Raw genomic sequence first — 15,868 nt, 5'->3', positions numbered from 1 at the left:
TATGGTAATTAAATATAAGATATAGAGCACTAGTTAAAAGAGGAGTTGATAATTGACATGATTGAAGGTCACTTGTGTTATTAGGACAAGCAAAGGAAAATGATGAGGATGAAAAAGATAATAATTCAATTTTATTTTTTTTAATGATTCTGTATTTGTTTGAGATTCAATTGAGTTGATGAGATTGTTCATTGATTTGAGCTGAAACGAAATTTGGCCAATCTTCAGTGTTTAATATATGTTGTTCCATTGCTTTGGATAAAAGTTCATAAGCATCTACATTACAATAATTGCCCATCATCGAGTTTTGAAGTTTAGCAGCTACTACCAAACTAACAAAATATTTATTTTTGACACTTTCTAAATTTGCGGTGGTATCTTCTAATTTCTTTACAACTTCATCACCAGCTTGTTGTTTCATTAATACAATATTTTGTTGATTTCTTTGTTGTAAGTCTCTTTTAATTCTTTGAATAGTTTCGCTATAAACTTTTTCTTGAGTTCTCATTTCACTTTCTAAACGTTGGATTTGAAGGTTTAAGAATGCATTATGAGTTTGATGGGCAATTGATGATTCTCTCATAGTTTCAATTTGTTCTTCTGCTGTCATTTGTTTTGAACGTCTATTGAATTTACTATTGGATGATGATGAATGCTCTTGATGATGATTTGAGAACTCTCTGGAGAAGGCCATACCGTTGGCATACTCTGCTCTAACTTCTTTTACATTGTTTTCGAGTAAATTTAATTTGGCGTCTTTAATCTTAATTTCCTCTTCCCAAAGTTTTAATTTATCTGAGAGTATAGTATTGTCACATTCTCTATCTATTAATTGATTTTCTGATTGAATAAGACGATCCTTCATCATTGTTAATTGTTTTTCGTATAATATAATTTGTTCAGATTGTTTTTTAGATTCTTCCAAATCTTTCTTTAATAATAAAATTTGTTCACCTTGGTCATTAATAGTTTGACTTGCTTTGGTGAGACCACCTTCCATATCGTGTAATAAAAGTAATAAAGTTTTTTGATCGGTGGCTGAGGTTTCTTTAAGATTTTGGTGGGTAGATTCCAATGATTTCATTTGAACTCTGAGATTGGATGTTAAATGATTTAATTGTGATGTTTGATCTTTTAATTTATCTGATTCACTCTTGTATGCACTGTTAATATTATCAATTTGTTGATCTTTATTTTGAATTTCTTTTTCATTAACTTGATTAATATTTTGAATAGCTTGTCTCGATTGTTGAATAGATTTGGAAAGTACATCGATTTGTCCTTGTTTCATTGAGGTATCCTCTTGAAGGTTCTTGAGGTTTAATGAATCGATATTATTCTTTTCTTCAGATTGTGAAATTTTAAGTTTAAGCTCTTGGATTTCAATGTCTTTAGAGAGAATATCTTTTTCGGCATTTTGAATTGTTGTTCTGCAATCTTTAAGACGATTGGTCAAGAGTAAAGTTGTTTCTCTGAGCTGAGTAGTTTCAGTTCTAAGGGAGTCAATTTCCATTCCAGCAACGTTTCTATATGATTTAGTTTGTTCACTCATTAATGATATGATTTGATTGGTATTATCTAAAGTTGATGAGAGTGAACCAATTTGAATATCTTTATCTTGACTATCAATTTCCAATTGGTTAACTTGGCCAGAGAGTTCACTAAGTTTTTGAGTTTGTTGGCTCTTGTATTGTTGAATTTCTTCATCACGCATTGTGATTTCATCTTTAAGACCATCAAACTGTTGGTTATTAACTTCTCTTTCTAATTGTAGTTGTGAGATTGTATTTGTTAATTCTTCAATTTCCTTTTGTTTAGCCAATACAATTTGTTGTCCGCTTTGTAATTGAGATTTGATTTGGTCTAATTGCGATGATGATTTTTCAATTTGTTGTTTAGCAGTTCTTAATTCTTCATCTTTTAATTCAGTAACCTTCTTGAGTGGATCTAATGTTGATACCCATTTTTCTCTCTCTTCATTTGAGCTAGCTTGTAATAACCAAACTCTACGTAATTGGATGATTGCAAAACCAAATGGTACTTCTTCTTGGGGAATGGCAGTAACGGAGCTATTGGTTAGATCAATTTTCTTTAATTTATGTGTATCCTTTTGGCTGTGTGAATAATAAAGGAATGGTTTCTTGAAAACGAACCATCTTGGTTTCCATTCTTCTTTAAATGCAGATTTCTTTTTAAGGTATCCACTAGTTTCATCTTCTTTTAAGAGAGCACTTGATGGTACTTCTTTAACTTTAACCTCGACAATAGTTGATGATCTCTTTCTATTTGATGAAGGTGTAGAAGTTGATTTATTAATCTTTGGTGAACTTGAAACAGTAGTACCATTGGCTTCATTAAAATGTTGATGAGATGAATTCATTAATAACATTTTTTTAATAATTTCCTCGACATCAATAGTACTTGTATTTTGTTCGGTGCTTTCGTTTAATGATACATTAGAGCTATCAAGAGTTTTCTCTTTGAGATTTGTAAGTTTTTCACGAAGATCTAATTCTTGACGTAATTTTTCCATTTTCATTGCATAACCAAGTTTTAAAATGTTCTCTTGATGGGCATCGATCATTTCACCAATTCTATTTTGATGCTCTAATTGTCTTGATTTTGTTAAATTTACATTGAATACTGAACCAGCATGGATAGTTGGTTCAGATATAATAGTTTCACCTTTGAAGTGAGTTTTGAATTTGTCTAAAAGGTTACTCATTGATGTATTTGAACCATCTGGAACTGTAACCATCGAATCGGATGAAATAATTTTAATTGCAATATCTTTAGAGATAGTAACAATATCTGGGAAACCATCAATAACTAAATCGAAACCAAGTTTGAAAAGTATTTTATCACCTTTTCTAGTTTTATGATTTAATAAATATGATGGATCATTGGTTTTCCATGACAATAGAACTGAGTCACTGGTAATCGAGATAACTGGTAACTCAATAGTCTTAAGATTTCCACCATTAACGGCACCAATAATGGTTGGTTGTTGTGTTGATAAAAGTGAAAGTGAGGAGTTTGAGGCTGAATTTGAAATTGAGTTTGAAGAGGATGATGGATTTGAAATGGCGTTTGAAGTAGTTGATGAAGTGGATGCCATTGAAAGATCTTTTAATAAATTTGATTGAACACCAGAGTTTGGAGTTGATAAAAGTGAATTGGTCGAAGCTGGATTACTAGTTGGGTTATATGGTGTACCTTGTTGTTGTGGATTTGAGCCACCATATGGTGTCATTGGTGTGCTTGGGGTCATTGTACCTGCTCTAGAGTTATTTGGTGTGCTTGGAGTGTTGGGAGTGGCTACAAAACCAGAAGTATTATCTCTTTTACCAAATACTTTAACATCGGTGATTCTGGCGGCTTTACATTCTTTAATAATACACTTTGATTCATTTTTGATAACTTTAAAAAGAATTTGACGATTGACTTTATCTTTTTTTAAACGGAAAGTAACTGATGGTAAATGACTATGATATACATCTGGGTCTTCTAAAATATGAACTGGTTTAAAGTCATCATCATTGGTACTATTCTTTTCTGATTCTAAAATATTTAAAGTGGCTAAAAATTCAAAGTTTTCAAACATTGGAGTTGGTTTCATAAGTTGATCGTTGGTGGCTGATGAAATGTTATTCTTTAATTTCTTTGTACCTCTAATTTCTAAAGAAACATATTGAGTTTGTAAATGGTGAACAAGTTCTTCATTGAGTGACTTGATAACGATTTTCTTTTCGTCAATAAATGAAATAGCAGATTGAGGATCGGTGGTATAGGTGTCAAGAGTACCATTTTCGTTTGGGAATGAGAATTTAATGAAAACGTCATCATATCTATTTTCCTCGATAAAATCTTTAAAACCTTCAAAACCAACTGTAATTTCTAAATTCTTTCCATACAATAATGTTTTGTTTTCAATTGGGTCTTCTAAATATTGTCCTCTTTCTTCATCGGTGATATCAGTAGATGATGATGAAACTAATAAATTGAGATAACCTTTTTCTTTACCATTGGCATCTAATATTGGAACTGGTCTGTTGCTTTCAACAAGATAAGGAGTATTCTTTAAATAAACATGGGAAACACCAATCAATGAATCTTTTGTAAAAGTGAAATGGTATGGGTCTTCGAGTTGATCATTGTCTAAATTGCCATCGTTTTGATAAAGTTCTCTCATTGCATAGATTCTGTCAACAAAATCTTGATCGGTCATTAAGGTACTTTCACCAGTATTTGTATTTATAGCTTTAATAAGAATTTGAGTATTTCTCCAGTCGATTTCAGGTTCTGCATTATCGGAAATAGAGTCTGAGTCTGGGAATACTGAATAAAGTTTAAGTGAAAGGCTGATATGTTTATTAAGGGTGGCAGAGATGGCATTAGCTTCATTTAAAGAAAGAATGATGAATGAAATTTTATTCAAAAGCTTTGTACGATGAACTTTTGATCTCCATTTTCTAATTGCTAAAAGTGCTAATTTGTCTCTCTTCTCTTTAATTTCTGGGTCAAATTCTTCGTTTTCTAATTGTAATCTAATTTGATCGTAAAGTGCTCTCATTTGCTTTTTATATTCTTGCTTATCGCTAATATGTTTGGTCATAGCCAATGTACCTTGAATTGATGCCAATTCATTGAGAGCAAAATCGTAGTCAATAATTTGATCAGCATTTTCTACGCCGATTCTATCGCTTTTAATGTCACCTTGTCTTTCTTTAGCAATCTTTGCGGCTTCTTCTGGATTGTTGTATCTAAAGATATGATTATTACCCAAAATAACACGATTACCTGTAGTTAAAACGGTTGGTTTTGAAATTTCTGCACCATTAACATAAATATATGATCTTGGTGGCTTTTCACTTGTTGTTGAAGAAACAGATGAATCAGATGCGGGTGATTTAATTTCTTTATCGCTATTGTTATTACTATTGGTTGCATTATCTGATGAATACTGTGGAGGTGGTGAAATTGTTACAATACCATTTTTATTCTCTAAAATACAATGCTCTTTGTGAATATTTAAACCATTTAAAATAACATTTTGTGGGATTTCAGCATCTGATCTTCCGATTCTGGTTAAACCCTCCTTAACATAATAAATTAATGATTCTGACATTAAAGGGTCTTCATTTAAATTAATAAGATGTGGAATTGATGAAACGACTTTAATAGCTATACCCATATCTTTTAATGCTGCCATTCTATCTTCTCTAATTGTTTCAGCCTCTGATAATTTTTCTTCCCATGATTTATTTAATTCTGCCATTAATTTTTCATATTGTTCAATTTTGTCTGTTAATGTTGATACTAATCCATCATCTATTAAAAGAAAATTATAATATTAGTATCTCTAAAATATATAATATATAAATAATAATACCATATTTTGATATTTACCATATTCTGAGTTTATTAATTTCGAATCGTGTGAAATAGCAGTACCACCATTTAACATTAATTGTTTTAATCTTTCAACTTCGTTTTGTAATTCTCTAATTAATTTTGATTGTGGATCTTCATTAACAACAGCAACAGTTTTAATCTTTTTGGCACTATCAGCATAACGAAGAGTTGATAAAGTTTCTTCGAAATTAATATCAGCTGGACTAATAGCAGCAATCATAATGGTTTTAGAATTACCACCCAAACTTTCCTTTAATAAATAAGTAAGAACTGAATCACGATATGGTACAAATACTGCTTTTTTTCCTGTTGAATTTTCTGCTAATGCAGAAATAACTTTACCTAAAGTCGATAATGATTTATTGATGTTGGCACCTTCCTTTAAACGTACACCAGTTGCACCTGTACTATTTGCTCTTTCACTACCAGCTAAATCTACTAAACTAATTTTACTAACTCTATCAATTGCTGTACCTCTTGATCTATCAATTTTACTTTGGGTAAATACAATTGTAAAAACTGCATGACTACGACTTGATGTTGCATTCATATTGGTTGATGCAACAGTTCTTGCCTTTGTACCCTCATCCATTAACATATCAATTTCTGCAAAACTTTTAACTGCCAATCTAAAAAAATTTTAAAAAAAACATTAATATAATGATAAAAATAATTTTTTTATAAAAATGTAATTACTTTGATAGATCTTCAACATATGGACCGGTTGATGGATTATTTCTAACTTTGAGACCACCTGGTTTATTATTTTTTGGGTTTAATAAATCTTTAACTTTTTCATTATAAATCTAAGAAATATAATTAGTAAATATTTATAAAAATATAAAAAATAAAAAATAAAAATTAACATACCTCCATAAAGGATACCTCTACTTTAAAAACAGTTTGTTCAGTTGAACTTGCAGGTGTCGCATTAATACGTTCAAACATTTCCTCGCAAACCAATGGAATAATACCTTTATCTTCATTATAACCAAGCATACTGTAACTTTTGCCTGAACCAGTTTGACCGTATGCAAAAATTGAACAATTAAAGCCTTCCCATGCATTCTTTAAAACCTCTTTACCTAAATCGTTATATACTGTAGCTTGTGATGCAAAATGTGGATCACTTTGATTAAAAGACCAATAACTGTGATCAAATGTAAATGATTTTTCATCTTCTGCTGTTGGTGGTGCTGTTGGGTTAACTCTTAATGCTGATGGTCTGGTTAAAACTGTTGAATTACCATTCATATCAACAATTAATTCTGCATTTCTTTCTTTTTCTCTAAATATATTAATTTTTTTTTTTTAACATGTAAATAAATGATCCTTTATCTATCTTTTTTAATAAATCATAATAAATTATATTTACCTTTCGTTGAATGGACGAACTCTAACGGCTACCTTTACAGACGACATTTATTTATTTATAATATATTATGTGTATGGTATGGTATTTTGTTTTAAAGTATAAATTAATATACTCTTTATATATCTTTTTTGTAGTTAACTATTATTACTATTAATTTATGTATACTACTTTTATAAAAGTGTATATTATCGATTTTTAAATTGTTTATTATTTATTTATTTATCTTTATAGATTTATATGTATGAGATATATTATTATATTTAAATCTATCTAAATGTATATAAAAATAAATATATTTATTTGGTATAGAATAAAAATAAAAAGATTAAAATTAAAAATAAAAAAAAAATAAAAAAATTTATAAAATAAAATAAAAACTATTTTTTTTCAATCAAGTTTTATAATAATTACTCTGTGTATAAATGAAAAAAAAAAAAAAAAAGATTTTTTCAAAAAATTAAAAAAAAAAAATAATTTAAAAAAAATAATTAAAAAAATAATTTAAAAAAATAAAAAAATAAATTATTTTTAAAAAAAATATTTATTTTATACTTAGAGCGGTATTTCTATTCTAACCAGAAAAGACCTAATTAATTATTATAACTATATATTTTTATTTGTATATAATTATATATACAATTTCCTTTTATTTTATTTTATTTATTTTATTTTATTTAATTTAATTTAATTTTTTTTATTTGTTTACAACAAAACTATAAATTATTTATACATAAAGATATATATTTAATTACACCAAATTTAAAAATAATTTTCTTACTTTAAATATTATATTTTAATATATTTTTATTTATATTTGAATACTACTATTTTTTTTTAATTAATTAAGGAAATAATTTATAAATTTCATTTTTTGTGGGGGTGTGGTTTAAGTATATTTTTTGGGGAATGTGTTTTGTTTAAAAGATAAGATTATAGTGGGTTTTTTAATAAATTATTTTACTTTTATTTTAATTATTTGATAAAAACAAAAAAAAGAAATAAAAAAAAAAATGATTTATGAGGTAAAAAAAAAAAGGTCAATTGGGATGGACAAGGACATGGACAATATTATTAATTTCTGCACGAGTGTTTCCTTTGCTTTCTTTGATTAAATATAAAAAGTATTTTTCGGCTTGTTCATTTGTTAAATCTAATTTTAATCTTTCTTGAACCAATTGTTTACCATTGTTGCTTGTAATTAGGTTCAACAGTTGTCTAGAGTTCTCTCTAAGAATGTTATAAATTTTACAACATAATTGTTTGAATTCATTTTCTTTTGAGCCAATCATTTGAACTAAATCTTTTGTTAATACAAATGGAGCTGTTTCTCTTTCAAACATAAAGAATTTTGTAACTTTACCTAAAAAGTAACTATAATTTTTTTTTTTAAAAAAAAGTGGGTTAATAAAGTGTGAATGGAATGATTGATGCGTATGGTGATGATTACTTACCCAAAGTCGATATGAAAGAAATTACCAGTTTCGGATACCATTAAATTATCGTTGTGTCTATCGTAAATACCTAATAAATATGTAGCAACACAATATGCAGAGAGAGACTTTAAAAATATATCTTTATATGAGGAATCGTGAGGGTTTTTTTGACGTAGCCATTGTTCGATTGAAGGATACTTTGTTGTATCTCTCATAAAGTCAGCTAATGTTACAGAGTTTGGAACTACTTCAATTAGGCCTAATCCGCTACCAACAGACATACACTTGAATATGGTAAATTCACAGTCCAAACCATTTGATTTTAATATACTATCCATAACCGAGAACAGTTGTAGGCAAAGTTCATCAGGACGAACATCATCTTTTTTGAAAATAATTTTGGTGTCGTCGGCATGTGGATCTACAGATGAAAAAACTAACCATAGTGGGGCAGCATTACTATCTTTAACTTTTAACTCCTCCAATATGAAACCATTAAACTCTTGGAAAGGATGGGTTGGTAATGAGAATACTTTAGGAATTGATGCTAACCTAGTTTCGAAAATTTGTTTTTGTTTTTCAGGTTCTTTGATAATATCTAAATTGATTTGTTTTAACAGTTGGATTAAAAGATATTGGTATAGTAGTGATTGGCCGAATCTACCTTGGTTATTGTTGATGGTATTGTTACTACTGTTATTTCCTACTACACCTATACCCAGGCCCTCTAATATTATTTCCATGATCAATCTATATCTGATGACAATATGAATCTTGTTCTCTGATAAATTAATTTCATTTGAGCATAGCCAGAATACAGGCTCACCGATTTTTAATGGATTACAAATTGCTCTTTTCACTATAAAGCATGCCAAAGAAGAAAAGTTATTCGATTCGTACTTTATCATTGATACAATCTGTGGTAAGTATAGCGATAGTTGGTTATCATCCCATTGATTAATTGATACAACTCCTTTTTCTCTAATTCTGTCGTCGATGAAGTCACTTGAAAGCAATTCGATACCATACTCGGGTGATAATATTGGCCAGTCTTTCAAAAGATCGTACAAGTCTACACGTGAGCTATAGTTTAAAAATGAAAAGTTGTATAAAAGAGTTGGTAAAATATTTGGAAAGTTAAGTTTGCAATAGTGTCTATTTTCCCAAAGAACCAATCTATGGGACTCCTTTACCAATGATCTATCGAATCTCATTAGACTCTCTATAATTCTATTTACATTTTCATTTGTTAATGATGAAGTAATAGTCTGCTTTCTAAATGAGCTATTGCTGTTGTTACTATTATTACCATTGATGATATTTGATGATATCTCTTGAAAGTATAGCGATTGTAAGATATTTGGTATTTTACATTTTAAAATTGGATTTTGAGATGAATTTAATAGTACAGATAGCGACTGTGATGATTGACGTTGTTGTTGAAGTAAAGAAGGTGATGAAACGGGTCCATTGCTTGACTGTGATTGCTGGTAGATTGGAAGTAGGTCAATTTCAAAACATTCTTTAATTATTTTCTTATTGTCAACTGATTGGAACAAATATGGGAATTGTGCTAATAATAAATTACTTGAATTTACTAAATCATTTGAATAAACACTGGTTAAAAATGTACATTCTTTTGGGAAATCAAGCATATTTATATCGAAATATAATTGTTCGTTCCATTCTAGAATATTTGATTTACAAGATGTTTTATTTTTACACAATAATACATCACCGTATAAACTATAATAAAAAGAATTGTTAGATTTAATTTTATAGTTTTTAATTATATTTTATAAAATAATACATACATTTGAATTTCAATGTAAATTGAAATTTTATTATAACTATTTGGATAGTATCTTTTTAAAATTGGTAGTATATTTTCTAGTGATACTATTGAGATGACCAATTTAGAATCTAAAAGAGATTTTGGTAATTGCTTTTTACTATTGGTCAAGTCGACCAATAAAGCAGAGGATGATGATAAGGTATTGTTCGATTGTTTTGTTGATGATGGTGAGTTGTCATTGAGATTGATGTTCTCTTCCAGTTGTTTCCATTCTAAAGAGGTCATTACATTTGGTATAAATAATCTTGATTGTAATGAAACATCAATGGTTTGCAATCTAAACTTTTTTCTAAATCTTAATGCCTTCTCGACGTAGATTGAATCCTTTAATTGAATTTTTAAATTAAAAATATGCTCTAATGAACCAACAATTCTAAAACCATATTTATTTGATGCATTTTCCCCAAATAAATCTACTCTTTCATTTAATATCATTTCAAATGTTGAGTTTATATTAACAGAATATTTTATGACCAAACCATTGTGATAAATCATAACTTTAATGAATCTGTTGGAATTGATAGAATTGCTGGTGTTAGTTGCTGTTACTGCCAAAGCAGTTGGGGATGGTGTAATTTGATTTTCAACTTTAACATTCTCAAGCTTTACGCTATTTGATGCATTTCTTATTGATAGTGTTGATGATACAGTTGTTATGAAATTGGTATTGTTCATTGTTGAGGTGGCTTGTGAAGATTGTTGTTTGCCAACATTTTGATTATATGGTGAATATGAATTATTACTATTTAAATTAATTAAAATTAAATTATTTGATTTGAAAGTGTATTGCTGGATTAATTTTAATAGACGTGACATTTTGAATCTAAAATAGTTGATCTCGTCATTTTGATGGGCAACTTTAATTTCTGATGGTAGTTTTTTGTAGTAATCAATTTCTAGAGTTTGATGTTTCTTTTGGGATAATGTTACATTTGGTAGAGATGATGCATCAATTGGGATATTATAGTCCAAACATTTAAAACTATTAGTAATGGCGTTGATCCATTCTCTGTGTTGATCTAAATCTTCGATACCAAATAAATATAATAAGCCGCCCGAGGTATTTGGAGTTAACTGGAAACAGAAATATTTTGAACTACTATCCGATATAATATTTAATACATAGTCTGATAACAATAACTCACTTTTGGGCGTTTCATTGGAAGAGTTTGCATAAAGTAGTTTGGTGGAGGTCAAAATAAAATATCTTTTTTTCCAACCCACCAGGTTTCTATTTTTTTTATAGAGTTCACCAGAATATATAATTGGAGATTCTCTTAAAGATGTTGAATAGTATTGAGTAAAACATGGACCATTTCCTCCAGTATTTGAACTTACAGATGAGACTGAACTACCTCTTTGTCTTTGTCCAATTGGTTCAAGGTAACCACTGCTATTACTACTGCTATTACTATCATTGCTATATAAAGAAGATGCTGTTGATAGGTATTGTTGTGATGGTTGGTAATAATTTTCATTGTTATTAATTGGTGGTGATATAATTGTCGATGAATTTTTCGATGATACTGTATTGCCGATAAATGTTGAAAAGTGAGATGAAAAACTTGATGATCTCTTTTTTTGAGATTTAGTTTGATTTTGGTTATTTATTGAAATTTGACCAACCATTTCATCTAATAAATTTAAATCCAAATTTTCCAACTTATTAGAAGTAGCTTTTGTTGAATTAGTTGGTGGTGAAATTGAAATACTTGGATTTGCATTTACTGTGGAGGCTGATGGTTTATTATCATATGTGGACGATGATTTTGGTTTATATGTTAATGTTGCTTTATTACTACCACCGCCAAATGTTGAAGGCTGATAAATAATTTGGCCAGGTACATTTGGCTCTATTTGATATGGGTTATTATTTTTATAACTATATTGTTGTGGCTGAGGTTTAACATTAGTCGATGGCGAAGAAATTGTTTGTTGTGGTGATACAAATTCATTATAACCCCCGCTATAAACTGAAACACTATTATCATTACTATTATTATTATTATTGTTATTCATACGATTATTGTTACTATTACTAGTATTGGCATCGATATTTTGTGCTTTCCAATACTCTTCAAATCTAATATCTGATTTTGATTTTCTTAAATTTGAAGTTGCTGGGTTTTTTATATTTGTTTTATTTTTTACATTATTATTATTGTTATTTGCTATGTTATTATGTAAACTTTCAATAATCTCCTTTGTAGATTTAAACTCTATATTTTCATTTTTAAAACTATCTGTACTATTTTTAATACTGCTATTACTACCACTATTGTTATTATTAAAACTATTATTATTTAAAAAACCTCCAGTACTTTGTTTTAAAGGTGAGGATGATAAAGGGGAGGGTGATTTCAGAGGTGAAGAAGATGATGGTACAATATATAAAATTATTTTTTTCCTTTCTTTTGGTTTATTTTGTAATGTTTGTTTTAATATTTGCTCTATTGATAATAGTTTGGTCCATCCAACTGCTTTAATTATTTGCGAGGTATCGTTAAAGTCCGATGATAAACTTAACAAAAAATTTGACCCTAAACTGCTATCTACTGCTAATATTTGATTCTTTAGTTGCTGAACTGATGTTTCATTGGTTATATTTATATTTATAGTTCTTCCATTGGGAAGAGTAATCTATTAAAAAAAAAAATTAATATATTTCTTTAATTTATTTTAAACATCAAATTATTTTTTTAAAATTTACAATACAAATATAATCCATATATATTTCTATATTACTATATCAACAAAAATAAATAAATATTTATTATTTATTATAATTTGTATATTTGGGTTGTATGAGGTTATAAAATTGAAACTATTGTTTATATATTTTTTTTTTTTAAATTTTCAAAAAAAAAAAAAAAAAAAAAAAAATAAAATAAATTAAAATAAATTAAAAAAAATCTTTAAAATAATTTTTTTATTTTTTTTAATTTCTGAAATTGGATCTATATAATATAATTATTTTATTTCATCATTGTTTAAAAAAAGAGTGAATAAATATAACACTAATAGTAAATAAATATTTATTAATAATAAAAAATGATTCTTCTGTTATCTCTTCATGTTGAGCGACTAACTTTTCAAATTTCGGATGCAACTCCTTTTGTTTAAAGTTACTTTTCGTAACTTCTTCATGAATTTTTGCTATAATTTCCGCATGCGTTTTGTCATTAGAACATACTTTATCATGTGTCTTATCTACCTCTAGCTTAATCTTGCTATGTACTTCTTGAGCTTTTTTATACTCTTTTAATTTGTCTTTAGTTCAGAGCTTTGGCCTGTGGGATCCTTCTTTCTTAAAGAGCTGACTTCTTTATCTAACGAACCTATTTTGCTATTTAATTCTTCATGATAATGGTCAAATTTTGCTTTGTGATTAAAAAAGAGTTCTTTTTTGCTTTTCTGCTTTAAGCTCTTCAGGGTTTTTAAGTAAATTGTCAATGCTTTTTTCTTCTATCTGATTCCCACTTTTTAATTCTTTAAATAATGTATTTAATTCTTTTGTTTCTTGCTCCCCCTTTTTTATATACCCTTCTATTTCTTTTTTATTTATAGAATGTTCTTCTAAAAAGGAATTACTTTTGTTTTCTAATTGTTTAATTTTTTGACCATCTTCTGCACTTAAATTAAAATTTGCTTGGTGCACCTTTAATGCAGTTATAGTGGTTTCTAATGCTTTAGATAATTCCGCTTCTAATTCCTGTTAATTTATTGTTATTCCTGATGCTTCCTGAATTAGCATATTTATCGCGTGCTTGAGTGAAGAAGTGCTTTACAAAGAAGCTAGCTTAATTTCTTTTCTATCATAAAGAAGTCTTTTTATCTTTTAACTAAAGTACTAAAAATTTTTTAATTTATCAACTAAAAGTTGTGCGCTCTGTTATGGAATTTAATTTACACTGTGGAACATAGTCCAGATCTAAATAATCATGCTTTAGAGCTATCAGGTGATTGTGGGGCATCCTTAACTGTAGTGTATAACAAGAATTGTAACATATTCTAATAAAAGACGTACTTACACGGACAATCTATTTGTGTCCGTATATTTCTCAAGTGTTGTTGTTGGTAATACCATAGTAGGACACGTAATATTAGGTGATATAAACTATTAACGTTATTATTTAAATTCCTAATGGGTGTAAAGAATCATGTAATGCACTCCAGTAAGCTTTATCACCCAATACTAAGCGCTTTATTATAATTAAACTAAGATGTGGTGCATTGTGAATGACAAAATACAAAAAATTAATGTATAATTATGAGCCATAATTTGTATTCCATAATGTAGATTTAAGAAAGGACTAACAGAAAGTGGCAAAGCTAAAATATCGTATATACAATTATTGTTATGTTCTTTGAGACAACTGGCAATAAGCCAGCTACTTTAGCTATATTAAAATAAATGTAGTATAACAAATTTTGTTTGTTCTTATTAAAACAGATTAATGCTAATACATAATTACATTAATCTGTATTTATGTATACTACCGATGCTTGATATTGCATCTTATTTTAATTATATATACGTTGAGTATTAATTAAAAACTTGGAATTAGCACTCTAAAGTTTAGTTGTAAGTTCTAAATTTTATTTCTTTATTATCAAATCTGTGCATACATATTTATGATTATACATAGATACATTAATATGTATTTATGTATAATCTTGTTTTTTCAATAAGCTAAATCCTTGTATTAAGGCTTTGTTCATCTTTAACCCCTTGCGCCCGCACCATGTCTTGAATTCCCTACGCTGTTCTTCTTCTATCGCCATTGTAATCAATACGTTCTTTTTTTTATTATCAATAATTTTTTCTTTTTTTGTATCTTGCACAACATTTGACTCCCCCTATATTGACTTCTACTATGTCAGGAGTCAAATCGAACTTTTTCTTTTGCATTTCCTTCCTCTTTGTTAAATAACTTTGGGCTAATAAAATTCCAGACTGATTCTATTTCTTCCTCTGCTTGTTTATCTTCTGCTGCAGCTGACGTTATATTTTTATATGGACAATTTTGAAAGTAGCTCAATAAAGCATACATGAATGAACTTTTTAGTATGAATGAATTTTTTAGTATGAATGAATTTTTTAGTATGGACAATTTTGCAAGTAGCTCAATAGGACATTATCTGAAAAATATCTATACTTTACCTAAAAAATATAATGATGATATCAGTAATTTTATGTTATTTAACGACAATGAGGGTGTTGGATTAAGCGGAGAAAGTGATAATGAAAATGAATTATCATAACTTAAAAAAGTTTTTTTACAAAACTAAAGCAATAAAAAAGGTTTTGCTTTAATTCAAGCAGGTTTATTAATAACGTTTATTATAATAACTATTTAAAATAAGCTTATGTTATCAGGATGATAATTTATTTTTTAAAGTTGCCTTTTTCTTTGGACACTTGTTGCATTTCTCTATCGTAGCGGTTCATAGCAAATGTATGAGGGCTATAATGGCGCAATTTAACATCTTTATCTGGATCTAAAGCATTCATTTTAAACTCTTTTAAACTATTTCTTGCTTTTTGCACTCTAGGAATTTGTATGAGTTTCTCAAATAATTCTTTGCTAATAGCTCCGCCACTAATAAGTTTTTTTGTTACTTCTATCATAATTCACTCCTTAATTATTAAAATAAATACTTATATTAATTTTTAAAAATTAATTTTTTTTGGATTAAATTATTTTTAAAAAAAAAAAGTTAAAAAAAATTAAAAAATTATAATTTATTAAACAATTAAATTGAATAATTATTTTTATAAAATAAAAA

At 27.9% G+C, this 15,868-nt stretch overlaps 4 protein-coding genes across 4 annotated transcripts; 1 reads left to right on the top strand and 3 right to left on the bottom strand.

Moving 5' to 3' along the window:
* Positions 1–166: 166 nt before the first annotated feature.
* DICPUDRAFT_93725 (uncharacterized protein) lies at positions 167–6,837 on the bottom strand (the record flags this gene model as incomplete). The annotated part of the gene is made up of 5 exons (XM_003284508.1): positions 167–5,331; positions 5,410–6,044; positions 6,112–6,221; positions 6,286–6,703; positions 6,791–6,837. 5 exons carry the CDS (start codon positions 6,835–6,837, stop codon positions 167–169), a joined length of 6,375 nt encoding a protein of 2,124 aa, XP_003284556.1.
* Positions 6,838–7,827: 990 nt separating this feature from the next.
* DICPUDRAFT_96754 (uncharacterized protein) lies at positions 7,828–12,840 on the bottom strand (the record flags this gene model as incomplete). Its single annotated transcript, XM_003284507.1, has 4 exons — positions 12,789–12,840; positions 10,038–12,718; positions 8,242–9,969; positions 7,828–8,161 (listed from the first exon to the last, which is right to left on the bottom strand). The coding sequence occupies exons 1-4, from the start codon at positions 12,804–12,806 to the stop codon at positions 7,828–7,830; spliced, it is 4,761 nt and encodes a 1,586-aa protein (XP_003284555.1). The 5' UTR covers positions 12,807–12,840.
* A 2,326-nt stretch (positions 12,841–15,166) lies between these two features.
* On the top strand, positions 15,167–15,343 carry DICPUDRAFT_148360 (uncharacterized protein; the record flags this gene model as incomplete). Its single annotated transcript, XM_003284538.1, has 1 exon — positions 15,167–15,343. The coding sequence occupies one exon, from the start codon at positions 15,167–15,169 to the stop codon at positions 15,341–15,343; it is 177 nt and encodes a 58-aa protein (XP_003284586.1).
* A 124-nt stretch (positions 15,344–15,467) lies between these two features.
* On the bottom strand, positions 15,468–15,710 carry DICPUDRAFT_148359 (uncharacterized protein; the record flags this gene model as incomplete). The annotated part of the gene is made up of 1 exon (XM_003284506.1): positions 15,468–15,710. The coding sequence occupies one exon, from the start codon at positions 15,708–15,710 to the stop codon at positions 15,468–15,470; it is 243 nt and encodes an 80-aa protein (XP_003284554.1).
* Positions 15,711–15,868: the final 158 nt, after the last annotated feature.

This window comes from Dictyostelium purpureum (genome assembly GCF_000190715.1).
Source record: "Dictyostelium purpureum unplaced genomic scaffold DICPUscaffold_27, whole genome shotgun sequence".
Lineage (NCBI taxonomy): Eukaryota > Evosea > Eumycetozoa > Dictyosteliales > Dictyosteliaceae > Dictyostelium > Dictyostelium purpureum.
This window is presented reverse-complemented; position numbering and strand designations above follow the sequence as displayed.